At 41.5% G+C, this 27,719-nt stretch overlaps 3 protein-coding genes across 3 annotated transcripts; 2 read left to right on the forward strand and 1 right to left on the reverse strand.

The window, feature by feature from the left end:
* On the forward strand, positions 1–16,711 carry ceacam1 (CEA cell adhesion molecule 1). Its single transcript, XM_030102325.1, has 17 exons — positions 1–67; positions 145–453; positions 2,103–2,384; positions 3,043–3,309; positions 3,383–3,472; positions 5,285–5,319; positions 8,179–8,272; positions 8,367–8,660; positions 11,322–11,603; positions 11,708–11,974; positions 12,106–12,378; positions 12,834–13,085; positions 13,183–13,458; positions 13,545–13,796; positions 13,907–14,194; positions 15,426–15,680; positions 15,776–16,711. Exons 1-17 carry the CDS (start codon positions 16–18, stop codon positions 15,862–15,864), a joined length of 3,657 nt encoding a protein of 1,218 aa, XP_029958185.1. The 5' UTR covers positions 1–15; the 3' UTR covers positions 15,865–16,711.
* Positions 16,712–19,263: 2,552 nt separating this feature from the next.
* On the reverse strand, positions 19,264–22,686 carry pafah1b3 (platelet-activating factor acetylhydrolase, isoform Ib, gamma subunit). The gene is made up of 6 exons (XM_030103464.1): positions 22,618–22,686; positions 22,233–22,326; positions 21,902–21,991; positions 20,935–21,051; positions 20,677–20,799; positions 19,264–20,321 (listed from the first exon to the last, which is right to left on the reverse strand). Exons 2-6 carry the CDS (start codon positions 22,311–22,313, stop codon positions 20,061–20,063), a joined length of 672 nt encoding a protein of 223 aa, XP_029959324.1. The 5' UTR covers positions 22,314–22,326; positions 22,618–22,686; the 3' UTR covers positions 19,264–20,060.
* Positions 22,687–25,102: 2,416 nt separating this feature from the next.
* Positions 25,103–27,625, forward strand: LOC115397157 (uncharacterized). Its single transcript, XM_030103361.1, has 3 exons — positions 25,103–25,409; positions 25,892–25,968; positions 26,879–27,625. The coding sequence occupies exons 1-3, from the start codon at positions 25,382–25,384 to the stop codon at positions 27,527–27,529; spliced, it is 756 nt and encodes a 251-aa protein (XP_029959221.1). The 5' UTR covers positions 25,103–25,381; the 3' UTR covers positions 27,530–27,625.
* The last annotated feature ends 94 nt before the right edge of the window (positions 27,626–27,719 follow it).

Consider the following 27,719-nt stretch of genomic DNA (forward strand, 5'->3'; position numbering starts at 1 on the left):
GACTGCTGAAACAAAATGACGAAAAGCAAGGGAACTCCAGTAACCGCATTCCTGCTTTTAGCACAAGGTAGGTTTCCATTTGATTTATTTTGAGAAGTTTTTGGGTTATTCTTTCCTCTCTTATATCATTTTCCTCCCCCTCAGGGTTTCTGGCTTGTGTTGCTGTGGAGATCAAGCCGTATAGGAATCCTGTCCCGGTGGGGGAGACGCTGACCCTGTCCCTGTTCCCCGCTCAAAACCTGAGGAGTGGAAGCTGGGCGGCGGGAGAGTCCCTCATCCTCACCTGGCTCGGGGTGCAGCAGGCCGTTTTTCCCAATTACACAGGAAGAGCGTCGGTGGACGTCCTGACCGGAACCCTGAGGCTGATGTCCGTCACCGTGGCCGACTCGGGAGAGTACGTGGTGCAAAGCAGTGACCCTCAGCTCAGGGCCAACGCCTCCATCACTGTTCTGGGTGAGAGTTAAATACAGAGCTCACAGATGTGGTCCAAAAGTCATAATTCAGATGTTATAACAGATCAAACTCTGCCTTAAAAACAAGGATGATTCTTCCATTGTAAATATATATCACAAGGATACAGTTCACTTTGTAGGGCGATTCTATCAGAATGAAAAACTTGTCTTTCACAAAATCCCTGTTTCTCCAACTTTATTCATGTTAGGGCCACAGGTTAGAAAGTAGTTGAATAAACACTAAATTCAGTTTTATGAGTACTATGTTACAAAGTTCTTTTTAGTTAATTGAATAGTATGTAATATAAGATTATCCATTTTTGTGCTAAAATCCCAAAATGAAAACAAGAACTTTTCAAACCTTGACAGTAAAGCTTTTGTGTGTAGGTGGAGACAACAAGCCAACTTGTTTTTAACATATGAGCAAAAAAAAAACACATAAACTATAAATTAAAGGCATTTAAGAATAAAGTAAATTAAAAGTAAACCCAAGCTTTTGCAGACAAGACTTGACGAATGCTTTCGGTGTCTTTTAATTTTTCGGTGTTTTGTAATTGTGCAGAGAGAAAGGAAGAGAGAAGAGACAATGTGCTGATGCAGTGTTTACACTACCCTTTTCCCTGGAGCAGGTTCCTGCTGAAAGACTATCTTCCCTAAACAGCATTTACAAAAAGTTGAACACAGGGATCCGTGTGCCTTCCTCGTGACATTTGTATAACCTCACATTGTCTGAACGTCACAGCTCTGGTCTCCACTGTCTGCACGTGTTTTGGTTTCATTGCACTTTTACTGAGACGCTGGTTTCCTCAGTTTCTGTCTGTTAATACTCACTTTTATCTTACGTTATTGTTTTTACTGTATTTTTTATTTTTATTTTTGTCTAACTGAGATCTCTTTTCAAATGTTGCAGCTGCAGGGTTAATTGTTCAGTCTAAGTCATCTGAATATTGTATAATGATAGAGATGCTTAATAATGAGTTAGAAATCACAGAAAAAAATATTAGAAAAAGAACTTTTTTTCATTTTGTTGTGAAAAAATTTAGGTAATTAAAAAAAAAAGCTTCAAAACGCATCAGGCTTGAAATTCTTTCAACTGGAGCAATCATGGATCAGAAGATGTTATTAAAACCCTCCATCATTTTTTACTTTTTTAATGGTTGGTTAAATATTCACTGTCCTAACAAAGACAGCGAGAATGATAATAAGCTGCACAATGAAGGAATAAGGTGAAGAAGACTGATCATAGAGTGAATAAGATCATTATTAGGATTAATGAGGGTGATAATAAAGTGAAAAAACAGTGTTGAATTGACTGGTTAAAATATGCATGAGGTTGAAATAAGATTATTAAAATTTATAATGAAAGGAATACAAACAGTCTCCACACAATTGAAGATTGACTTAAAGTTAAGGGCAGCATGGTGGCAGCTCACAGTGAGAAAGTTCGAGTTAAAATACCAGCCGAGCCTTCCAGTGTGGAGTTTGCATGTTCTCCCTGTGAGTGCATGGGTTCCCTCCAGGAACTCTGGTTTCAAAAAATATATATTGCACTTTTATTTTCATGCATTTTTTGTGTGTATCGGAAGTCCTCTATATGTTTTTTTTGTGTGTGTGTACATTTTTTTTGATCTCGTTCACTTGTGTTGACAGAACCTGTTTCAAACGTGACGCTCACAGTGAACGAGACCCACCTGACGGAGTTCAGCAGCTCGGCAGCCATGAGCTGCTTCACCTCCTCCGGGTCGTCCGCCTCGTTCCTCTGGCTGAACGGCAGCTCTGAGGTCAAAGCCAGCGACCGAGTTCAGCTCACCGATGAAAACTCCACTCTCACTATCGTCAACGTGAGCCGCTACGACCAGGGACCGTTCAGGTGTCAGGTGTCCAATCCTGTCAGCAACAGCTCCAGCGAAGCCGTGAACTTCACCATCAGCTGTGAGTCACATCATGTTGATATAGCACAAGAAAGATGTGATACTTAACATTTCCACATCTTTTATTGTAGGCTTAAAACTTTGTATTCAGTCCTTATGCTTTATTGCACTGCTGGCAGGATCAGACCCGAGCAGAGGCCATGCCTATGTCCTCCATGTGTAAAGACCTTCGATGGCCACATGGTAGAAATCAGTGCCTCTATTGGCACAAGTAGGATTTTCATCAGCTTTAGAGCTGAAGATGAGACAATAGAGAGAGGAAGAGTGAAGATTGTAGTGCAAATGTCAAGTTTACTCTACAAATCCAAAAGATTTTTTAACATATGTCATTTCGCACGTCGTTTAGGCAGTTGGAGGAGACAAAATGATGTTGCTGCCTTTAACGCAACATTTATCATTTAAAATCTCAATGGTTTATTTCTTGGTTTGTATTTTCTTTTCATTTTGTGACCTGATGGATGGGAGCACATGGTTTTTTTCTCATTTCATAGCAGCCAGCCATACATGTTGTGTGTGTGCGTGTCACCTGTTTGGGGTGTATTCTACCGTTCCCATTGACAGCTGGATCGTCTCCAGCCTCCAACAATAGAAAAACTGTTTGATGTTGAACTGTGTGCCTGTTCTACCTGGTCTTCCTCTGTCTTCTCTGTCTTCCTCAGATGGCCCAGATCACATGGCCCTCACAGTGAACGGACTTAACACCACTTCCTTTGCAGTGGGGTCTAATCTGACCATGCTGTGTTCAGCACAGTCCCACCCGGCAGCTCAGCTGCACTGGGCTTTCCGAGGAGAGGCGGTGAACGTGTCGGGCTCAGTGCTGCAGCTGCTGGACGTCACCGAGGAACAGAGCGGGCCATATTCCTGTCTGGCCTTCAATAATCACACCAACAAGTTCAGCAACATCACCACAAACCTCGACATAGAAGGCGAGTGTGTTACTGCAGGGACAATGATCTAATCCTCCATTTGTTCTGATCTTTACTTTAATTTTTTGTGCAGAGTTTCCTTTGTCAGGATCCGAACTACACCCAGTGAATGTGTTTCTTCTGCGCCTGCTGCTGGTGGTTGGATTCATCTCATCTTATCCAGGCAAGTCAACATATTTTACCAAAAGTGCTTCAAAAATATTAAACATTTCTGATGATATTAACCTATAAATGGATGTTGCACAGGCTTCTAAGCAACCTGCATGCAACAAAATCCATGTGAGGTTAATTGGCAAGCCTTAACAGCCCCCAGGTGTGCCTGTGAGTGTTTGTGCTGTCTTTGCCCTGTGATGGATCGGCAGCCTGTCCAGGGCGGACTCTGGCCTCGCCCACTGTTACCTGGGAACAATTAAATAACCATTAGGAAATTTTCCGACCCACAGCTTTTCATATCCACTTGATTTACATGGAGACTGAAACTATTAAAGTTGAATGGAATGGGTTTTAAAAAAAGAAAATCAACAAATCAAATTAAATAGCTATACAAGTGACGCAAAAAATGTAATGGAAACAATGAACAAACAAAAAAAGCTCAAAATAAATACACCTGATTCAACAAATTTGAAACCACAAGTCCACAAAGCAAACCAGCACACCTTTGTTGTCCTCCAGCCATTGGCCTTGCATTGTGTCCTCCCAGCTTTAATGTTGCCTTCAGTGAATGCACCTGCTCATTTGGATAAAGCAGTGGGATGTGTGTCATGGAGAAAGCGCTCACATGGCCTCTGCAGCTGTAACCACAGCGTTTCCCTCAGGAACACAGCGAGAGGCTCCCGACTCTAAACCCGGAGTGTCAAACACACAATCCAGCAGTTCGTTCCAATCATTACTGCAAAGCCAAAATTTCTAAGAAAATATTTACTTAATTTTTTTTCACACGTGTCATGGTTGCTACTAATTGGTTCACATTGGATCATGTTGTTTTAGCGAGACACTGCAGAGCATGGTGACCCGAGTCAAATAATCTGCGAGCCAGTTTTTGTTGAAATAGTATATTTGCATCACAGCCATACTGTAAGGAGGGATATGTAAAAACATGCAGACTGAGGGCTGCTGAAACAACTTGTGTTCAGCATCAACAGATTTTGCCTGAAGAGAAATACTATTTAGAGAGCCACAAAAAGTCATTTGTAGCAGTTTTTGATGCAATAAATTTGTCTTTGTCTTTATTAAAAGGTTTCATATGATATTATTTTACTCTTCCAGACCAACAGAGCAGAAATTGACCTGTGTGTGAAATGTCTGAACCACATTCAAACTTCAGACCTTTTCACCATGAGTCAAGAATGCTAACGGAAACACCACCGCTGTGCGCCGCCCCACTTCTGAATCAATATGTCTTATCAAAAATCAATATTACTTCTGGTAATAAAAATGTTAAACGTTATTTACCATTGTTTCTTCTCAAAAATTACAATAAAGCAAACATGCAGGGAGATTTTATTGTATTTGTTGAACAATATTTCCATTTATTTCTATGTTCAGTCATCTCACTTCATGATTTGATACTTTAGTCATACATTTAACTCCTCAATAGTGGATTCTCTTGGCAGGAGGTACTTTTCTTGGTTAACTAATGGGGATGCGTGAAACAAATAGTTTAAAGAGATTGGCAGGGCAGCAAAAAGTAAGTACGTGAAAAAAATATAGACTATTGTGCATGCCATATGGAAAAATATTCAAATCTCATCCTTACGGAAAAAAATCTCTCTGCAACCTGACCACAGTAAAAGTGTCAAAGGTTGGCAGCTCTGTCAATAATCTTATATAGTATAAACATTAAAAACGGTCGGAATTTGGCCTGAAGACAAAGAAAAGACTGAGGGAAATCTTTGACCAGGACGGTACTTCAGTCAGACGGACAGCCAGGTCTTTAACGTGAGGATTAACCGGAACACGTGCTTCTCTTCCACAGACCTGAGAGACCCTTTCAATCTATGGATTCCTCTGGTTCAGTGAAGGAAAACTGACGCTGACTTTAAACTCTCCAGCATCGTGTACAATTCTCCCAAAGGCCACAGTTGATGTTGGGAAGTTAATAATGAGCTTGTGTTTCCTGTGTCTATGCAGTTTCCTGTCTATTCTCCTGTGACTAATGTCAAATGAATACGAGCACATTTTCTGATTTGTTGATTAAAGCATTAAAATCATGTGTTTTCCTGTGAACCAGCTTGACGTGTAATCCTTGACCACGTTGAAGAATCAAACAAGAAAACCTGCTTGATCAAAAGTGAAAATATGTTGCAGAAAATACCTCACAGCCAGACAGCTCAAGCATATCATCAGGTGGAAAACTCCAAAATGCACAATAAACACAGAAATTCCCATTGTACCAGTACTATTGGGTCATTTAGCTTTATGTGAGATTCTATTTTATGTTACTGCCATCATTATTTAAGAGGATGTGCTGGTTGATAGATGAAAATGATAAAAAAAATTAAAAAAACTAATAATCAGAATGATTTCTTTCACATATGAACCATAAGCCCGTCACTGCCATCTGAATAACCAAACAGTATCAGCTTTGTGAAAAACACATCCAACCTCATTTGAGTATCGTAGGTTATCAAGAAATCATCTGATTTTCAAGAGAGAAAACAGACGGGGTTTTCAGCTGATTCATTTTTCAAAAAGCTTTTAGAGATTATCTCATGGAAGATTTGAGAAAACAATAAAAATGAGTCACCTCATGTGTTCACAAGCAGTTTTGCTGTGGGTCTTTGCTTACAGTAAACAGAGAAGGGGAAAGACCGAGTCCAGCTGAGAAACAGAAAGCCGTCTTTCCTCCTTCTGTATTGACACACACATTAAAAAAAAAAGAGTCGAAACATCTAATGACATGCTTTATTAAAGATTTTGAGGGATGACAACTCAATTCTCACATGTTCTATGAGCTTTCTTTATAACACAGTGTTCATCTCCTTTTACTTTCTACTCTGTATGAAGACCTGTGATCCCACTGTCGTGACGAGACGTTCTCAAATCAAATCAAATCAAATCAAATCAAATCAGATTTTATTTATATAGCACTTTTCATATTAATAAAAACAACGCAAAGTGCTGAACATTAAAAACAGTCATAAAAACAAAAAGAATAAAAACCGCGCCATCAAACAGTATGCACCACACACACACTCACCCTCACACTCACCCTCACACTCACACTCACACTCACACTCACACTCACACTCACACTCACACTCACACTCTACCATTAATTCGCACAGAACAGAGGAGACATGGCATGGCACTGAGCATCTTAGGGAAAACGCCACCAGTGGGGCCCCCCACACCAAGGGAAGTCGAGGGTCAATTAAAACTGGGGCTCCAGCGCCCGACCCCCGACCCCGACAGACCATGGGAACTCGCACACCAAAGTGTGGAGCCCCCAGGCCAGCCAGGACCAGAGTACCCGGGCACAGTAACCCCAGCATTGGACCAGCACCAACTCCCGGTGTGAAGGACCCCCCTGAGGAAACACTGGAATTAAACAGCTAAAACATAATAAAATATGACACAAAATTAAAATAAGATAATAAGATAGGATTATAAAGTCAAAAAAAAAAAAAAAAAAAGTAAAACAAGTTGAATGTGCATAATAAAATAGAATAAAATTACATAAATAAGAATGGAATAAGAGGACTATAAAAGGTCAGTTAAAAGCCTGATTAAAAAGGTGTGTTTTCAACCTCCCTTTAAAAATATCAACGGTCTCTGCGGTCCTGAGGTTCTCTGGCAGGCTGTTCCACAGGCGGGGGCCATAATGGCCAAAAGCCGCCTCACCATGAGTCTTGGTTCTGGCTTTAGGAACACACAATAAGGCACTGCCAGAGGACCTCAGGGCCCGCGAGGGTCGATAGGGTAAAAACAGATCAGCTAAATAAGAAGGCGCAAGGCCGTTAAGACATTTAAAAACTAATAAGAGAACCTTAAAATCGATCCTGAAGCGGACAGGGAGCCAATGCAGCGACTGTAAAACCGGTGTAATGTGGGCCCGCCCCCTGGTCCTCGTCAGCACGCGTGCGGCTGCGTTTTGTAATAGCTGTAAGTTTGAAATATTCTTTTTGGGAAGACCAGAGAGCAAGGCATTACAGTAGTCTAATCTACAGGAGATAAAAGCATGAATTAGCACCTCTGTGCTGGCCTGAGAGAGAAACGGACGGACTCTAGCTATGTTCTTAAGATGATAAAATCCAATCTTAGTTATGTTTTTTATGTGTGGAATAAAATTTAGCTCAGAGTCAAAAATCACGCCCAGGTTCTTAACTGATTGTGCTGGTTTAAAATCCCGTAATTTTGGTAAAATCTTCTCTCTCTGACCTTCAGGACCGATAACTAAAACCTCAGTCTTGTCCTGGTTGAGCTGTAGGAAATTCACTGCCATCCATGACTTGATGTCTGAAATACAGTTAAAAAGGGTTTCTATTGGCCCTGAGTCATCAGGGCCAATAGAAGCCTCGTTGCTTCTCTGAGTCTTCGTAGAGAAGCCTCGTTGCTTCTCTGAGTCTCTTATGAAATTCTCACGTGTGATTCTCTCGGTTGATCATAAGTTACAGAATGTCAGCTTGCAGTTTACAGTAAATGGACGCTCCTAGGTGTGACCAGTGAAAACCTCGGAGCACCAGGGCAAAACAAGGTGTGTCGAGGACTGGGAGGAGGCTCGCCGATGGTCGTGGTTTGCATTTTCATCAAGAGAGCAGAGACGTGAAGGGATGTAAAGCAAATATCACTTGATGTGAAGCCTTTGTCCAAACCATTATCGCTGGATTTGAATTGCTGTGAAGCCAGAGGGAAATTGTGTTTGCCTAGCGGAAAGAAACCTTTCCCGAAGAGGAGAAGCTAAAGAGCAGAATGGCGTCTTCACGGATGTTCGTCCTGATTTTGATCATCATTACCTTCACAGGTAAAGATGGATTACATTCAAACTGAATTAATTCACTCTCGTATTTCTACATTGTTTTCACTGGTCAGTAAATTTGTCTCTCCCGTGTTTCCAGATCATGGCAGCAGCCAGAGCATTTCAGCCTCGGAGAACCCCCTGGCAGTGGGCAGCAACGTGACCCTCTTCAGCACGACCACCGTCACTCAAGGGCTATGGTCGTTCAACAGCACGCTGGTCGTGTTTGTGTCCCCAGTCGGCAGCATTGTTGTTGCTCCTTGGACAGACCGGGCAGTATACAATCCGAACACTTCGTCGCTCACTATAGAGTCTGTGAAAGTGGAGGACTCTGGCGTGTTCGCCTTGCAGTCTACAGACGGCTTTCGGGGAGAAATAACGCTGTCGGTTCAAGGTAAGGAAATTCTCACAAACTCATGGGTTCTCAGATTTCAATAAACTTCAACCTGACACACATGGGTCACTTCTCCTTTTCTTGAAGTTTATAATTTATTATACTGAAAAGCTCCTAAATCTGTTAATGTTCAACCAGCAGCAATGGACAGAGAGTCACAGAGATCCTGAAGTTAATGCTCTTTGTGTTTCATGATAGTTTGTGTTTTGAGTCTTTCCCTTAATTTTTGTTTACCTTCAGTTGTGACTTATATTTTCTTTACTTGCACAACTTGGTTTTTGTCTGGTTTTGCACGCCCACCTCAGATTTTCCCAGCCTGACAGCTGCAGTGGTTTTGTGAATTTACACACTTCCCATCTGGCATTTTAGCGTTGAATCAACGTCAGGTATCATGATGATGTTGATTAACTGTTGAATTTTGTTTCGATTTTGCAAATCTGATCAACGTTGAAATTGCAACGTTATTTCAACGTCATGTCTTCAACCATGAATCAATGTTGGTTTTAGTTCAACTGAGCAGTATAGCAGCAAAAGTGCAGAAAATTAAAAACTAAATTAACCACCAGGCTTGCAGTCTGAGGTTCAGGTATATTCTTTCAGTCATTTATGCTTTTCATTGCAGAGAGGTGAAACCCGGGATCCTAACTCACGACTTACTGTTCAGCGAGCATCAGCCTTACCTGTTGAGCTATTAGTTTATTGAACATTTAATGTGTAAATCGGAGGGTGACCACTAGTTTGCAGAAAATTACTTATCCTGAAATACAGTGCAATATACACGAAACAAAGTGGTGGTTTTAAAGATGCTTCTTTTGCGTTTCACCAAAGTTCACAATTCGATGGAATTACGTACTAAATTTAACCTCTGGAGTGGCTCTTTTATTAGACATAATTCTATCTTTACGAGACAATGAAAACAAGCAGAATCAAAGAAAATGAAATACAAGACGGGGGTTAACATTCACATAAACATTTTTTCCAATGGTAAATTTATCAACGTTGTCTGGATGTTGAAACAACGTTGTTTTTCAACTGACACATTTCAGCTAAATTTTTAGAAGTCATGATTTTAAAAATACTGACGATTAAATATACGTTTAAAAAATGTTGATATTTCAATGTTGAATCCACAATGAGTTTACGACACAACTTCAACCATTTAGTGTCAACGTTGTTTTGACGTTGAATTCATGTTTTTCATCAACTGACATTATTTCAGCTAAATTTCAACGTTTAAGGTCGGTTGAATGCCAGCTGGGTTAACAACCTGCCTTTTTTCCAAATTGTTGAAAAAGTTAAAAATGTGGGAAAAGTTAAGAGTATCCTGGTTTAGAATATACATTTCTGCCATAAGGATGAAATACTCTGTTTAAACTTTTATGGGAAGTGATGACGTTGAGGCTAGAGAAGTGGGATTGGGCGTTCATAGGTTTGATTCCCACAGCAGATAGACCATCATTTGACCTAAAGTAAGGACCTTGAGCCTGATCAGCAGGAGCAAACGAGAAATACGATCAGTAAATGTGGAGAATGGAAATTTCCTCAAGGGATGAATAAAGAATGATGAGTTCAGTTATGATTGTAAACAATGAGAGACATGACTGTTGATTAAAAGGTGATGAGGCTGGAACAATCACTGTGGCGAGTCAAAATATCTCGTGCGTGGCCGCTGTGGCACGTACACAACCAACATCACGCATGTGCACGACTGGAGTCTCGCACGCGGCGTACGTGCACATGGCCAGTGGTCCGCAGTGAGAGGAAAAAAACTTGACCAAGACGTTGTTTGTGAAGACGCCAGACTGTTTAGAGGGACTGTTTCTTTGATGACAGGTGAAACATGGGAAGGATTTTAATTGTTTTTATAGCAAATAATTAGTTGTTACGCCTTTAAAGTCATGCCTCTATTGGACTTTGGGGGGCAGTGTAGAGTCACTTTTACTCCATCTTCTGGCCTTCAAACTCCAAGGTACAGTGGTTTAAACAGGCTGTAGTGGTTGAAGATCATTAACATCCCTTTTAGTTAGACTTTGCCCCTGTGTGGAGCAAGAGCTCCAGTTACTGAAGGATCAGTGGTGCTTCTTTGGTTCAAGACACCATCTGGTGGTGCAATGTTGTACTGCAAGACTCTACAGGCGGAATAACTGGTTTTGGTTAGTTTAACGACAGCACATCATAATGGTCCCTAAGAAATTCTTGTCTTTATTTTGTAATTTTTTTTCCTTTAATAATTCATTTTTTTTATTATTATTTTCATTTGTTTTTTTTGTTTTTCATTTAGAAAATTTCAGCTATACAGATAGAATTTGAAGAAGCTACTTCTGCTTATACAGCCGACTCTTTCAGCTGTTTATTGGCGTATCAAATGTTGTTTATTTAATTTTTTTTTTCCAATGCACATTTGAGGTGAACTCACATTTGAATATGAAGATTTAACTCGGTGACACAGAATATGACAAAATGACTTTTTACGTCTATCGTACCTCCTGTAATTCTACCTTGTTTTTGTGCTTCTTCGCATGTTTCCTGCATTGTGGGACTCATATCATGGTTCGACCCATACTGAATTACATCAAATGACTAGATGGACTTTAATAACAGACTTGTTCAACCTGTTTTCAACCTAACCTGACAAGTTGCTTGTTATTTCTTTCTCTGCAGTGCCGATTTCAGATGTGACCCTGCAGGCAAACGCAACACATCTGGTGGAACACAATGACACAGTCGTTCTCACCTGCTCCGTGTCCAGCGGCACGTCGCTGTCCTACACATGGCTGAGAGGAAACTCGACCGTCGTACTGGGCGGAAACACATATCTGAGTAACGGAGGTGCCGTTCTGACAATAAAGAGCGTGAGCCACCGTGACCAGGGGCCGTTCAGATGCAACGTGTCCAACGGCATCAGCCATGAAGTCAGTAACCATGTATACCTGAACATCAGCTGTAAGTCACGACAGAAAACACTCCCATGCACGAGCATCCGGATGGAGAAAGTGCAACTGGAGGACTAACTTCTCAGAATATTTTTTCTCTTTTTGCCTCATCAGATGGGCCGAGTAATGTGTCGCTAACAGTCATGCCCGCCATGATGAAATCACACAAAACAGGTTCAAACGTCACTCTGTGGTGCTCAGCCGAGTCCAGTCCTCCAGCGACTGTCCACTGGATGTTTAATGGAGTGGCCCTCAACAAATCTGGGCCGTATCTTAAGCTGGAAAATGTTACGGAGAGCGACGCGGGAACTTACACATGCGTCCTTCACAACTCTGTGACCTCCAGGTTCAGCAGCAAGAGTGTCAGGATCTGGGTTTTAGGTACCATGCTTACTTACTCTCTTTCTGCAAATAAAACAAAAACTAATCTCTCTTTTCCAGCTGTAATTCTTATTTATCTGATCCCAGTAACTGTTGAATTTAAATTCCAAGCAACCTTTTCATTTCCACAGATCCGTTAACGTCTGTTGTGGTGAATCATACCGGACCGGCTATACTCCACGAGTCCTTCACTCTGAAATGTGAAGTCTCCGGAACTGTTGAGCACATTGTTTGGAAAAAGGATGGATATCCTATTTCTGCTGACAATACAACCATGTTTGGCATGGGCAACAAAACGCTGACTCTCGACCCGGTGCAGCATTCAGACGCTGGACATTATGAATGTCAAGCTTTCAATTCAGTGAGCAACATGACGAGCAGCCCCTATGACGTCAAGGTTTACTGTAAGTATTTATCATCTTTTATACCATCAACTCTGAATGGTTTACTGTTCATGTTTATTTCCCTTTAGCTGCAAACAGTCAGAGCCAAATAATGGTGACTCCATGAAGTCCCATCTAATTTTTGGTCTTATGTTTTTAAGTCGTACATTTCTCCATTTGCACATTGGTTGCAAATGGTTTGAAATTCATTTTGGAACAAGAAATTAAAGTTAAAAGCTGAATTTTGTCAAAACTGCATCACTTATCTACGCATCTTATGCATGTTATTAGTTTACCTGCAACTTTGGAAAGTAACTCCTGTATTACTTTAGTTGTCTCTCTCTTGTTTGGACGTTTAAATAATGTGAAAAAAGCCATATTCACTGTCGTGATGATACGGTGTTTAAGCTATAAATTAAGCTATACTACAATTCAACTATGCTTTATCGCCATTAAAACTGATTTCTTGTGTTCAGATGGACCAAAGATGGCAATGATCACAGGACCACATTACGCAAAGACGGGAGACAACGTCACTTTCATCTGCAATGCCACGTCAAAACCGCCGAGCCATTACAAATGGTATTTCAACGGCGATATGGTTTCCAACATGTCTGTGTACGTCACACCTCCTCTCACCCTGAACATGAGTGGGAAGTACGTCTGCAAGGCCTTCAACCACATCACGGGCAAAAACAGCAGCGCCTACAAAATGCTCACAGTCGTGGGTGAGACTTGGTTTTGTTTTAATGCAAATATATGAAAGGAAAATGTGTGTCAAAAAGGAACCTAACAGCTGCTGTGGGGTATATTTTGTTTTTTTAGATCCAATAACACATGTACACGTGGTTTCATCAATGGGTCCTGCCATGGAGGGTTATCCATACAACTTGACATGCAATGTGACAGGACCCCCTGATCACATATACTGGATGAAGGACGGAGCGATGCTGCATGAAGACAACACGACTTCTTTCTACATGGGCAACAAAACAGTCATGTTCATGCCGGCGGATCGTTACGACTCCGGACACTACCGGTGTAAAGCTGGCAACGCTGTGGGGAGCGTGACCAGCTATCCGTACATGCTCCTTGTCAACTGTGAGTGAAATATTTGTGTATTTTAATATAACAAAAAGTCGATCTGTAAAGGCGTTGTTGTCTAATTTCTTCTTTCTTGGTTGCAGACGGACCAGAAAAGCCCATCATCCAGGGGCCAGCCTACGCTGAGGCAGGAAGCCATGCTGTTTTTAGCTGTTCTGCCATGTCAGCGCCTCCCAGCACATACAGCTGGTGGTACAACAACAATTCTGTCTCCAACACCTCCATGTTTAAGATCGGCCCTTTGTCTTTGAACATGAGCGGAGAGTTGACCTGTAAGGCCTACAATAATGTGACGGGGAAGACGAGCCGCAGCTCCAAGATGCTCAAAGTCATCGGTATGAAATAGGACGTGTACTTTGGAATGACATGATTCTAAAATATCAAATTAAATGAACTGTGATGAAGATATCTAACCCCATGATCTTACTGTGTGTTGCGTCTGCAGAGCCCATTGAGTCAGTGATGATCCACAACAGCTCAATTCCCATCGACAAGGAAAACTTCACTCTGACCTGTGTCGTCGTTGGACCCTACGACTCCATCTACTGGATGAAGGACAACAAAACACTCAGCATGAACTCCTCCAACACTCACCCTCACACGTACTACCACATGGAAAACAACAGCCTGCACTTCTCCCCGCTCACAAGATACAACGACGGGTCTTACCGGTGTGTCGCCACCAACAAGGCTGCTCACCATAAGAGTCCTCCCTACATGCTGCTGGTCAACTGTAAGTCGACTTATTGGAAACATCTCGACTTTTATTCTAAAATGCTGCACAACAAAACTTTCAGATGGCTACATTATGCAATATGTAGTCATTTGTAATGGGTCAAGAACTGCAACTCTGCTCTCTATTATATAGAATAACATATGTAGGACAGAAATACACTAGGACAATCAATTGAAGATCCTACATGGAACTGGAAGTACAGTATCAAATATCAACCTGAGCATGTCCAGTGTAACCATGTATAGAGGTGTTTAAACAGTGTATACATAAACATTTTACGAGCTAATATATAAAATTACATAACAATTCTGCTCCAAATTTGTAAATAACAGAATGACTGATGAATGAAACATTGGTATTATTTGCAACATTACTTGGATGAAAACACATTATGTCCAAAGCAGGAGAATGATGAACATAACAATGGGGGGAAATACAACTTTCTGATCATATTACTGTACACATTGAACCTAAAGGGCTTTTCATGAATCACTTTTCAAACATGGTGTAAGTCAGGTTCTCAACCACGAAAAGAAATCCTGTACAGGAAATAACATCATGGTTGTGAAAAAGAAATCCCGTAGGAAATTTATTCCATGAAGAGATTTTTTTCAAGCTTCAGATGTGAAAAAAGTTAAACTTTACAACATCATTGATTTACAGTTTAGCAAATTTGACATTGAGCCAAAGTGAAAAAGTAGCTCCATCTGAACAGCACTTTAGAGAGTAAAACTGTATTTGCACTCAATTTATTTTTATTTACCCTGAGATCAGCAGGATCTTGGTGTTTAATTAAAAAACTCCTAGTCCTACTCCGAGTCTTCAAAATTTCTTCCTCATTTGGAGTCAACAACACATAATAGCAGTTTTTACAATGAAGCTTTTGAATATAATTGCATTAAATAAAGTAAGTCTGGCTGACATAATGGACTGGATGACTTTCGAAAGCCTGGCTCGGAAATAAAAAAAATGGAAATAAAAAGCTTAGCGTGATTTTAGACTCACTTAAATACCTCAGGAATATTAGCTGAGATGTTGAAAAATTGTGTTGTATTTCTCAGCTTTTTTAAATCTCTTTTTTTACTTGTAAGTTTTTTCCTCCTGCATATTGTTTTTCTTGGTTTTATGATCTCATTTTTTATTATTATTGTTGTTGTTGTTGTTGTTGTTGTTGTTGTTGTTGTTGTTGTTGTTGTTGTTGTTAACAGCCCCCTGTGTCTGTTTGCAGACGGCCCTCTGAAGGTGAAAATCTCGGGTCCAGACATGGCACACCTGGGCCCAAGGGTGACTCTGACATGCTCGGCGGACTCCCGGCCTGAATGCGACTTCTACTGGTTCTTCAACAACCGCTCCACGCCTCTAAAGCACGGGCCGGTCCTCACGTTCCCCGTGTCTGTCGATAGCCTGGGGAAGTACATATGTCAGGCGAGGAACCCTGTGACCAACATCACAATGTACCAAAGCAAACTGTTTGCCGTCGGAGGTGAGTGAGTTCTGCCTCACGGTAGCACAGCATCGTTTCAAATGTTCTCAGAAGCCATTTGAATTTATTTTTTTCTCTATTATTTCCATTCTCAGGTCAGGACTCTGCCTTCCACTTTGCATCCCGAGGCAGCCTGATGCTGGCTGTTCTCTTCGCTCTGTCTATCACTGCGCTCTTCAACTGAGAAGAAGAGGAATCCATTCCGGCTTCCTTTAGAGAACAGGTGTCAAACCTATGGCTGGCGGGTCAAGTTCGGCCCACCAGAGAGTCTGTTCTGGCCCACACAAAAAGAGATATGTTTCACTGTCAAGAGCACTAATTCAGTAAGACCAAGAACTAAACAGCTGACTACAGCATCACGCTGCAGTGAAAAAAAACATGACCTTTTTTCTAGAAGAATGACATTAGCATCAAATCCAAACTGTGAAGATGAATCAGTGAAAATCTACATGCTGAAAACTGCAGAAATCCTGCTGAGAGTGATCAAAAAGTCTCTGTGACTGTGAGTCTGAGGGGAATCACCATGGAAAAAAAACAAAGGATTTCAGTTTGCACTTAAGAGAAAAAGTCAAAGTTGATCATAAACCATTGCATTAAATGAGGACATTTTACTTTGCTTTAAATGAGTTTGACACTTATCTTCTAGAGACAGCAGCCTTACTTTCACACGAATAAGAAAACAGACTGCATTCCTAAAGTCAACTTGACACAAGAGGTAGCAGTCGTCTTATTATAGCAGCATCTGCTTTGATTTTTATGTTTAACCATTGCCAAGCGAAACTAGTCGTTTTATCAATGTGATCACTGTTTTCACTGTCCTGAGGCCAGTTTGGGGAAAGAACATGAGTACCCCTGCATAGTTTCTCGAGCATGTGAGCTGATTCCTCTGAAATACCCTTATTCATAATGAAAAGCAGCAGTTTTAGGCGTGATGGTGATAAAACTGCAAGGTGTGTGTGTGTTTTAACCAGATTCTACCTTTATTTTCTGTATTTGTTTGGTATTCAATAATAAAAAAAAAATCAAGTGTTTTGTTTGGGCTTTATTGATGATATAGGCTCATGTGCAGGTTCAGAGAACAACAGGTAATTTTAACCAATGAAATCTTGTCATCTGCACTATATATACAAGCTTGTGTACAAAGATATATCCGTATTAGTGATCCTCAAATCAACAGACAAGCTTGCAGCATAAAACAAAAACAGCTTGTACAGACTCATATTGGGACACTTGGACGAAACTTCACAGGTTTTTGTCCGTCCTTCGACTTGAAAAACTCGCGGCACTTCTTCAGATTCTTGTATTTTTTCAACTGGCATCGTCTCTTCGCTTTGAATTGATTCAGACAGAAAGGCAACAGAGGGAGACAAAAAAGAAAATATTCAATTTTTGAATGACTGTGAGTTTACCTTTCAGTTCATGTCATGATATGTATTGAATGCATAACCTATCTAGTCACTCATTTAGTGGATGCTAGATTCTCCAGAGGCAAACTCACATTTCCCCCCCCTGCCTCTGCGTCTGGTGGACTGCTGGCAGCGACAGGGAGTGTACTCCAGCTCGCTTTCCTTTCCTGTGTGACCCAAATCAACAAAAGCAATGATTTGTGGTCTGAGTAAACAAGTACATATGTATATTCCTGAAAACACTCCTTTTACCTCTGCAGTTACACTGTCTTCTGTTTTCTCTTGGGGCGCTGACTGGAGGTGCAGATGTCGGCGGTTCTGCAACACCAGAGCCTAGAAGAAGAAGACCCTTGCCTTTTATGTAATAAGCTATATTAAACAATACTACAGTTAAAAACCAGAAAATTCATTCAAACACAAGAAAACAAAACAGAGCTCACAGATCTCCAAAAGCTTCATGAAGGAGATCTTTTTTGAGGTGCTATTTGAAAAGAAACCAGAGCTCTCCAATGTTCAAATAGAAAAAAGTAATTGATATATCTAATATAGGCATACTTAAAAAAAAAAATCACAGTCACATACCATCACTGAACGTGCTGACCATCAAGGATTTTTCATCAGGAATACCTTCCAAAATAAGCAAGAAAATGTGCCAGTTTATCAGCTTACGTTTATGAATTTTATAAATAAAATCTTTGAATATAAGCATATCCAGTAAGTATGCAGTACAATACCTTGGCTGTGAACGGCGAGCATCAGCAGTGCTAAGAGCAACAGCATCTTGACCACTTGACCCCTGGCAGCTTGATCCACAGGGACGAATCCTTCGTGTACGTATTCCAGCCTCAGTCCCAGTCAGGTAGCAAAGCTCCGGTTGTTGTGGCTCTTTATAAAGGCAGGTGTTGATGTCTGAAATCAGACCTGTGGCACATTCATCAGGTGCCAGATCAATGAGGTGCATCTTGCCTGAACAACCCGTCTTGGGCTGTGAATAACTGCCAGCATGCACGTTTGCCAGGAAATCTTCTGGGGGTTTTGAGCAACGTTGCTTTGAAGGATTCACACGACTGCACTGAAGAGAAAGGAGATCATTTTACCGAAACCTCATCACCAAAAAATGCCTGCACACCATCACAATAAACCTGCAGTTTGAGGTCTTCACGCGCGATTTGACACAAGGACGTGCCCGCACTGTCACGCCACCAAAGAAAGGTTCATCTGGTGAAAACCACAGCTGTTGCTTAGCGCTCTCTTGACTCTGTTGGTGGTCGTCATTTCTGCTCAGCGTGACTGGACTTTATCAGAGAACAGCACTGAGATTTATACTGGTCCCTCTTCCAGGGTTAATGCTCCCTGGCTCATGCAGGACGATGCCTGTGCCTGCTGGTGTGGTAACACATTGATGTGAATGGTTTTGAATGGTGCGACGTGACACTTGATACCTCTCACCTGCTTAAAATGTGCCCAGAGTTGGGTGGCGTTCATCATCTGATCCTGCAGGGCTCTGTTCACCGTGAAGCAGTCATCAGTGTGGGATGTGGCCAAAGGATGTCCACTAATATACCTTTCTGTGATTCATCCAGTCACTGCTTTAACCTGCTGATGACACTCTGGGCTCAGTGAACACTGGTACTGCTGATCGTTACGCGTCGTCTTGATCTCATGGTGTCAAAATGTGAGCGGTACATTAAAGTAGGACTGTTTTAAATGCCAACTCTAATTGGACCAGGAAAAGCATTGGTCCATTCATGGGCCAAGCAAGAGTTATGAATTTTGCAGTTTACGTCTTGTTAGAAAACAGCAAGTTGTGCAAAAAGTCCTGAAAGACTTAACAGTTGAACATGTGTCTTCAAAAGTTTGGAGGTCACTTTAACATATTAAATATTTACAGCATTTTAGGTTCATTCTGAACTTTCACTCAAAGCTAAATATTTTGAATAAACTTTTGTGAATAGTGCAATTTACATCCACTGGCTTAAGCTGAAGGCCAGAAAGAGCAAATCCCGACTTGTTCACTCTTCTCAAGTTTCAGGAACACGTCACTCTGTTCATAGTCATGTCTGAGACGCGATTAATCTCAGTAACCCAAAACCAATAAATCTCCTCTGGACATTGGCGTGAACGCTTGCTGAACCCATTCATTTGTGAGAAACTTAGGGCCGTCCTCACGTTGAGGCTTCAGTAACAATCGTCATCTGGCCATCTGTTTTGATATTTAATGCTTTTCTTTCATCACTTTCACAGCCATTAGCAAACTGAGCTTGGTAGCATCGTCCTTATTCAGCCGTCGGAGCATGACAGTGGGAAGTTAAACATGGTGTAATGCATCAAACCGTTGCAAAACAAGATCAGACATGAAGTACAAGCAACTTGATGTAGCAATAACAATTTCTCTAATCGAAAGAAAAGAAAGCCCCCACAAATACATCTACAATGGTTGAAGGAAAGAAGTACATTACTTGGATAACATGACTTGGTGAAAAGGAAACACATGGTAACAATCAATTCTTTACACATGTAGACAAGCACACTCAAAACTTTGGTTATTCAAATGAGCATGGACAAAATAATACGGACGTCACAGTAAAGCTTTTACCAAATAAAAGGTAATTTGTGGAACTCAGTAAAATGGAGAAACCAAAATGACAAACTACAGAAACCTTCCAGGGAATCCTATCAGACACTTTTAACTGTTCCTGATCACTGAATTCTGTCATCGTGGTCACAGTTTCTTCTTGCAGAGTATTTTTGACATGAACGTAAACAAAAGAGCAAACGTGTGGTCCCGCTATCTGTGACAGTGGTCTCCAACCCCAGCCCGGGAGAAGACTTTTCACACAACACATCTGTGCAGCGTTTAGCCCTTAATGATTGATTCTCCAATCAATTCAAGATGTCACTAGGCTCAGTACGGGGCTCCTTGGGAACAGGGATGCAGACCACTGTGGTAGTGTATTGTACGCGACCTGGAAGCTCAGTTCTCGGCAGGTTTATCGAGAAGGGCCGTGATGGTTTTGTGCAGAGGTTCACAGACGCTCTGGTAGCCCTGGGGGGTCAGGTGAAGGTAGTCGTACATGTCCTGATGGGAGATGGTGCCATCGGGCTGCACGAAGCCCGAGTCCACATCGAGGAAGGAGGCATGAGGAAGCGATAATAAGGCAGTTTGGACCAGCTTGTTCACCTTGGCATTACGCTCTCTCAGAGGGTTTGGTGCTTTACCTCTGGGCAGTAAACTCTGGAAAACAAAGTTTGAAGTGTCTTTAGGGTTTTGTGATGACTGTTGTAAAAAACCACATGTCATGGCAAAACTGTCATCGCTGTCTCACGACGTATTATTAGAGACTCAAATGGCAATCTAACAAACCAAATACACATCCTGACCACTAAGTATAGAAAATAACCCACTTATTATTACTTAACTAGGTGACAGACAAAGTATCCAGTACCATATTATCTACCTCCTCCTGAAAAATAACCAGAGAAGAAACTAAAAGGGGTGACATTTCTGTGGTTTGAGTGTCACACCCCCATTTCAACATCCAGGGGAGAACATTAACACTTCCTTTAGGAATGCAAGAGAAGAAACGTACAAGTACAAGCGTGTGGGCATGGGGCACTTTATCCTTGATGACTTGGACAATAGCCATGATGCCTTCACAGATCTGTTCTGGAGTGTGACCGTGATTGTTCGTGCCAACCCAGAGAACCACGACCTACAACAACAAGGCAGAAAAGAATGTCTGGTTTGGGATCACTGTATCTGGAATTTAGATTTCAGCACAATCAGTCATTTGTAGAAATGAACAAGTGTGATCATGTTTCTGTTTTAGCCATGCTGCTTTTCCAACCTTTGGGCTGATGCTATCCAGTTCGCCATTGATCAGTCTCCACAGCACATGTTGTGTTGCATCACCGCCAATACCAAAATTGAGGGAATGTAGAGGAGAAAACAACTCCCGCCATATCTGCAAACAAACCACAACAGTAAAAAAGTTCATGTGTTGGAATGTGTAATAGCATGCACAGATGTTTATAAGAACATGATAAACTCGTAACACTCAGAATAAACACTGATCAGTCATACTATTGCCACTCCCTTCATACAGTCAACTAATGAGATGTCATATGAAATTAGGGCCAAAGAGAAAACAAGCAGGTTCAGCAGGTCCAGTATAGACTGTGGGAAGAGGCCTCTGTAGAGCGGACTAGTTTTTCCAGCTCATTCCAGCAGTGCTAAATTAAATTGAGATTTGAAGAATTTGAGGCCAAGTGTGCACCTTGAACTCTTTTCAGTTTCCTCCACCACAGTATGAGCAGGGAGTTCACATCGTCTGCAATGTTGTTTAGCTAGGGGACTGATACAAGTAGTAAGACCCTGACACTGACAAAAGTATGTAAGATGATATATCGTCATCATATTACACATATATACAATTAAAATATGTTTAGCAGCAAATCTAAATCACAGTTACAAAAGCATAACACTGCCTCTGCTAGCTTGTCTCCTTTCCATTCTGCACTGATTACATAATACTCCCATCTCTGATCCATGGAATCAATGCATATGAACGACTGTAACATGGATAATGAAAAGATACTTCATATACTGAACCGAGATCCAGTTTAGATGTGCAATTGTTAGAGCTGCCCTGAAACGCCCTATGGCAGGGGTTTTTTTCATCAGCTTTAAGATCTGTTCACTAACCTATCTATTTCACCTACTGACAAGGTACCAAGATAATCAATATTATTTCTCTACAGTCAGTAAATCTGAAATTATGGCTGATCAGTGTATGACTGTGATCTGTGTTTTACCCCAAACTGATGCATAAGCTGAATGAGGGAGTCTCCAACAAACAGCACTTCGGGCTCCTTGCCTTTGCTGTAGGACACAAAGCCGTCGTGCTACAAAGACAAAGAGGCAAAATTGTAAACAATCAAACGTACTCCTGACACAATCAAAGACCCTTAAACATCTGGCATGCGTAAAAAAATCTGAATACAGAGAAAAAAGGTACATATGACAAAGTGTCGGATACGCGCTTCAAAATGTCAACGTTAGTCAAAATAAATGAATAGATAAACAGCAATGTAAACATCCAGAGAACACTTGAGATAAAGAACAGTGAACGTGCTATTTACACACCAGAGACATCCAGCGTTCATCTCCCTGTACGTCCTGACAGGGGACGGGTGTGGCAGCAAGGCTTCGCTGTTCTTCACTCATGACTTGGCTCTACCTGTTTAGGAAAGCAGTCACGCAGAGATTTCAATACTTGTAGCAACATAAATGAACACCATTTTTCAACCGCATGTATTTTCACTTCAACCGATATTCGTGGTGCACGACAGATTAGCCTCGGTAGCTAGCTTACGTGCACACAAGATAAATAGCTTAAAATAAACAATGATCAGATATTGTACAATTAGCTAAGAAGCATCGGCGTCAGTTTATGCAAATATAGAATGTGTATAATGGAAAACATCAAGTTCTGAAAAGGACTACATGAAGAGAAAATAAGAAAGTTTACCATTAAATCAAAATATCTTCCAATTCGGTTTCAGGAAGTAGATTTTTACTGTGCTTGATGGTACCATTGTCCTCTATGGGGCAACGTCTGACGTAACTTTACGTTTACAAAGCGGCTTAATATTTTCTGCGGTCACTATTTCAATTTATTTTAACTTAAATAATATATTTCAAAACGTATAATGTATATTTGTAGGCGATTAAGCATTTTTTGGCAAAAAATTAATTTTAAAACACGAAACAATGTCCCCTCCACGTATGAGTGAGTGGACTCGCCCAAGCCGGCTGGTGTTCATGGGAGCAGAGTTGCGCAGATTTAACGCTGCGCCGCGATGCTGTGCAACCAAACAACTGTAGACGATTTTGGTGAGCGAAAAGTTCATAAATAATTTGTTTGTTTGTTTTCGCTAAATATTTTTAGAGTGTGTGTTCCCTTGAATTCGGTTTAATATGTATGTTCCTGATAAATTGGTGCTGTAACTTCGAACACCTGTCTGCCTGTTGTCAAATTGCACCTGTTGTGGACGTTACCTGTTTTATAACGACGGAACGAGCGGAGGCGCTGTCCCACAATTATTACTGTAGTTTAGAAAACAGATTGTATTGTAAGGAGGATGTACAAACTTTCATACTTTTTCACCTATCTCCTTATAATCTGTGCACACAAGTCCAAAGAGCTTATTCTCAGAATTTACATTGTGTAACAATAAACAAAGCTAATAGCAAGGTCAAAGTAGGACCATTTTCAGCCTGTTTTGTGGCAATAGAGGAAAGTAGTTAAATAATATAGCCACTGAACTGTCTCCTATTTTTTAAATAATATTAGGAACAGTGTTCTGTTTTGACAACTGTAAAAAGCATCATTAATCATATTGTCAACAGTCGCCTAAGCAGTGCGTGGACATGATTATTTCATTCACTTGTCATTTTAACATAAAAGCCTTCAAGTGGTCCTCAGATAAGGAGCTTTGTAGCCTGCGTTAAAATGAACTTCATGGTTGAGAAGGCTCTCCCACAAGAGATCTGGGTCTGATTGTCAATATATTCAATATTTATGCTTTACAATATGTTGTAAACTTGTGGTGGTTTTTTTACTATCCAAAGCATCCTGTGTAAATTCTTAAAAAGTAATTTCAACCTCAACTTCATTCACTTACAAAACTAAAATCAATCACTGAACAATTTAATTTCTTTTTCTATGTCAATGTTACCCACAAAGACCATAACACAAACTGCACTGAAAAGTTCATAGAGTTTTATGCTTAATAAAAATACACTTGACAAACATTTTAGATAAGTTACATTGTGTAGGATAAATGTCTTTATGGTTAAAGTTTGCATAAATGAATAATTTAAAGCTTGGATTTAGACATCTTTAACAAGGTTTTATGAAATGATTCAAGGGTGTAGTTGTGTACTTAATTTAACTGCAGTGCAAACAGCATCCTTGTACATTTATAGTTACGTTTTTGTGTCCCACAAGTACTTCTAACTTCTATTATCTTTCTACAGAATAATACAGCATGAGCCACAAATGTGGCAGGCCATCATCAACAAATGCAAAGGTTTTCAACAAGAAGTCAAAAGGCACATGTAAAAGCTGTACGTCACTGAACAGATCTACTGACTCCAAAGACTTCATCCGCCATAGTGAGACACATGGACTGCATAAAACGAAGCAGCTGAAGACCCGCAAGGAAAGAAGTCAGATCAGAGCTGCTTCAAAATTGACCTCGAAGATCAAATCTCATCAGCAGCACTGCCATGGCCACTGCAGTAAAGACACAGCACATTTCCATAACTGCTGCCACTGTTCTTCAGTAAGAAATCCGCCGTTTCCAAGCGTTGTTCCAGCTGCACAGGAACGCAGTATCATCACAGACAGCCGTCTGATCGGCCACCATGGCCTGTTTAGCCACGAGGTGAAGTCTGTTGACATTGAACGTTTGCTAAGTGAGCAGAAAAAACACAAGCAAGCTGGACAGGATGTGAAAGAAAAGAAAAATGCAGCCTCACATCTACCTTCAACAGATGTAAAGGCATCATGCTCCTCCGCCGGTTTAGTGACTGCTAATGCTGACGTTCATGTTTCAAAGGAAGCCGATCCACTTGAAAAGAACAATGATGATGGCCACCAGGAGAAAAAGACAAACTTCCAGTTCAGTGATGAAGATTCAGATGCTACATGTGGGCAGGGACCACAGGGACAATGTGACCTTTCTTCTGGAAGTCCTAACATCTTGAAACTCAGCTCCATCAGTCCAGTAACAAGCCCAGCCAAGAAGCCCAACAATGAGATGTCTGAAAAGGGCAAAAAGTCCCATTTCACCCCCATCGTTGACAGACACAATGTGAAGAGGACGAGCAAGAAGGAAAAAAAATGCAATATATCTACTCTGGAGCAAATCCGGAGCAGTCCGGAGGTGTCTGGCCCACGCACACAACCCAATGCGATCAGCCCAAGCCCACTCCAGCTCTCCAGCTTAACCACTGCTGACAGATTTGAGAGCCAAAACAGACAAAAAGACCTCAAATGTATATCCAAGTCTGTTGGTACAGTGGCGGCACGTTTGTGTGACAGCTTGCAATTCCCATTTCTAAAAGTGAAAAACTTAGTTTCAGAGAGCAGGGAGGTGCTATTGAAATGCCTGCATGAGAAACATGGACCGTGGTTGCAGGAGAACCTGCTTGAGTTACAAACTTGCCCTAAATCTGATAAAGTCCCCGCAAAGGCAGTCCAGGCTGCAGATCATGGCTTTACTGTGATGGAAGATGATGACCCTCTGTCAACTGGTCAGTACTGAACTGAGAGAGAGAGAGAGAGAGAGAGAGAGAGAGAGAGAGAGATGAAAAAGAAATAGGGCATGATATTTTTCTGTTGCTAAATCTTTGTGAAAGTTGCTTGGAATAGCTTTCATTTTCTTATTAGTGCATAATCCAAGCAAAACTGTAACCTTGTCCCATCACTCCACAATTCTCAGTGTGTCCTTTATGGAGCTGTAAGACAGGTGGACATGTCAATGGTTTTGACGTGGTTCCACATTAGTCTGGACACTAAAATAGATTTTCACTTGATTTTCTCTCACAGTCCACAGCATGCACTTAAGGTTATATTGTAGACTCTTTTGCATAGCCAGTAGCTGTGAATGTGAGTGTGTCTGTGTGAGTGTGTTTCACTGTCCAGCTCACTGTGATCCTGAACTGGACAAAGGAGTATAGATTGGTGCATACCAGTGTATTTGTAATTTTTTCAGTTGTGTTTCCATCTTTTTTAGATGCATTTCTCAAAAGAACAAAGAGAAGACATTCAAACCGGAAGTGCAGTGCACAACTATATCAGACGCCCCAACAGGTAAAGACACCACAAAGCTGCTCTGTTATTTGAGCTTTTAATGCATAATTTCTTCAATTCCATTTCTTCTTTTATGATTCCAGACTGTCTAAAGCTAGGTTTACACTTGCACGACTTTTTACCATGATGTTGTCGTGGCAAGGCGTGCCAATCTGCAATCACGAACCGGCAGGCTCCCGCACTGTTCACGACTAGTTCACAGACAGTTGGCGCACAGTTCACGGACAGTTCACGAATGCGCCCGTCAGTGTCGCAAACTGGCACGACGCATTCATGCATAGTTTGCGCATAGTTTACGAGCTTCCCGCGTTGGCACGACGTGGTTGGCAATTACGCACGATTAAAAAGGGGGCTTCCCCAACCCCGGGTCATTTTTGGATTTGCTGTGGAACAAACAACATGCTGAATGCCAGAGACACCATCACTGCCGAGAAGAGAAGACGCCTGTACCTGGCAGCTGCTCTGTGTTGAAGAGCAGCAAAAAAGGCGCTGTCTAGGGCCCCGACGGACGGCTGACATCAGTCAATTTCAATGACAAATTAAAGGCGCTACACTTGATGCTGCAACGACAGTGTGTCGAAAATCCCCCGCATGGGGCCCTTTTCCGGGTACTCGCCGGTGGCCACAACTGGCACGCATCCTCCCGCATAGTCCCGACGTGTTCACGAGGAGTCCACGGACAGTTGGCGCATAGTTCACGGCCCGTTCGCGATATTTTGTGGTGACCAAAATGTTGAACATTTCAAAATTTCTCGTCCCGACATGGCACGCCGTCACGATGGGTTTACGCACACTTCACGCCACTTTACGAGTGGTTTGCGACCGTTTGCGACTTGATTTGTGGCAATGCGTGCCACAGAATCGTGCAAGTGTAAACCTGGCTTTATAAGCAATCTCTCTGGTGTTTCAGGTGAAGACTGCTGCTTGGTTACCATTTCCTGAGGAACCTTCTGTCAGTGGTCTGGAGGATTTGGTCGGACCTGCCACCTCTTCTCAGTTGTACATGGACTTCAAGCCATCCAAGTCTTCGGCAAGCGATTTCTTTACTACCTCTCTCCTGTTGTGCCCCGATGGAAATGCCGCCAATTCCCAACACTGGCAAGACAGTCTCTTCAGATCAAAGAGCAAAGAGACGCCTTTGCTTGACTCTTTTGAAAGCAGCTTTATGAAGCACACCAACACAGTTAGAGAGCAGAGTTTTGGGTCACAGTATTACAACAGCAGAATGCAGCCCCCCTTCAATTACCAAGCCAAGCATCCAGATAGATATTCAACTGAAGAAATGCAATTTCCTCACCAACAAGACCCATTTAAGACCAGTACACACCCTTTTGCTCAGTCCATCTCATCCCCAAAATACCGCCCTCTTCAAAGCACTCATTTTCCTGCTTTCAACAAATTCACTGACCACAGCTACCTGCCCTATTCACCTCACAGCAACACCTACACTGATATGAGGCATTTGACCCAGTCTCACACGCTTGGAAGAGGCTCACAAACTCCAGGTTCTTCATTTCCGAGCCCCGAGCACTGGTCCTTCCCAGCCATGAGACTGTACTGATGACTGTTGCACCTTTCAGAAATAAAGAGCACCTGATTGTTTGAAGACACCAGAAAGATCTTTTTGTTCATGGCCAGTGAAAATAAGTTTTGTGTTGGTACATCTCAATTAAAACACATGATTCAGTGGGACATTGTGTTAGATGTCATCTTGAGGGTCATCTCTTTCTTCTTTATGTCAAAGAAAAAAA

Source organism: Salarias fasciatus, chromosome 11, assembly GCF_902148845.1.
Source record: "Salarias fasciatus chromosome 11, fSalaFa1.1, whole genome shotgun sequence".
NCBI lineage: Eukaryota > Metazoa > Chordata > Actinopteri > Blenniiformes > Blenniidae > Salarias > Salarias fasciatus.

What these genes read in the sequence shown, in the direction of transcription:
- ceacam1 (XM_030102325.1), top strand. Translation starts at nt 16, where the DNA reads ATGACGAAAAGCAAGGGAACTCCAGTAACCGCATTCCTGCTTTTAGCA. An exon ending in ATTCATCTCATCTTATCCAG is followed by an intron (nt 3,473 to 5,284) that starts GCAAGTCAACAT and finishes TCTCTTCCACAG; the next exon opens with ACCTGAGAGACCCTTTCAAT. An exon ending in CAAACTGTTTGCCGTCGGAG is followed by an intron (nt 15,681 to 15,775) that starts GTGAGTGAGTTC and finishes TTCCATTCTCAG; the next exon opens with GTCAGGACTCTGCCTTCCAC.
- pafah1b3 (XM_030103464.1), bottom strand. Translation starts at nt 22,313, where the DNA reads ATGAGTGAAGAACAGCGAAGCCTTGCTGCCACACCCGTCCCCTGTCAG. An exon ending in ATGAACGCTGGATGTCTCTG is followed by an intron (nt 21,992 to 22,232) that starts GTGTGTAAATAG and finishes TTGTCTTTGTAG; the next exon opens with CACGACGGCTTTGTGTCCTA. An exon ending in AGCTTATGCATCAGTTTGGG is followed by an intron (nt 21,052 to 21,901) that starts GTAAAACACAGA and finishes GTTTGTTTGCAG; the next exon opens with ATATGGCGGGAGTTGTTTTC.
- LOC115397157 (XM_030103361.1), top strand. Translation starts at nt 25,382, where the DNA reads ATGGAAGATGATGACCCTCTGTCAACTG. An exon ending in TGATGACCCTCTGTCAACTG is followed by an intron (nt 25,410 to 25,891) that starts GTCAGTACTGAA and finishes CATCTTTTTTAG; the next exon opens with ATGCATTTCTCAAAAGAACA. An exon ending in TATATCAGACGCCCCAACAG is followed by an intron (nt 25,969 to 26,878) that starts GTAAAGACACCA and finishes CTGGTGTTTCAG; the next exon opens with GTGAAGACTGCTGCTTGGTT.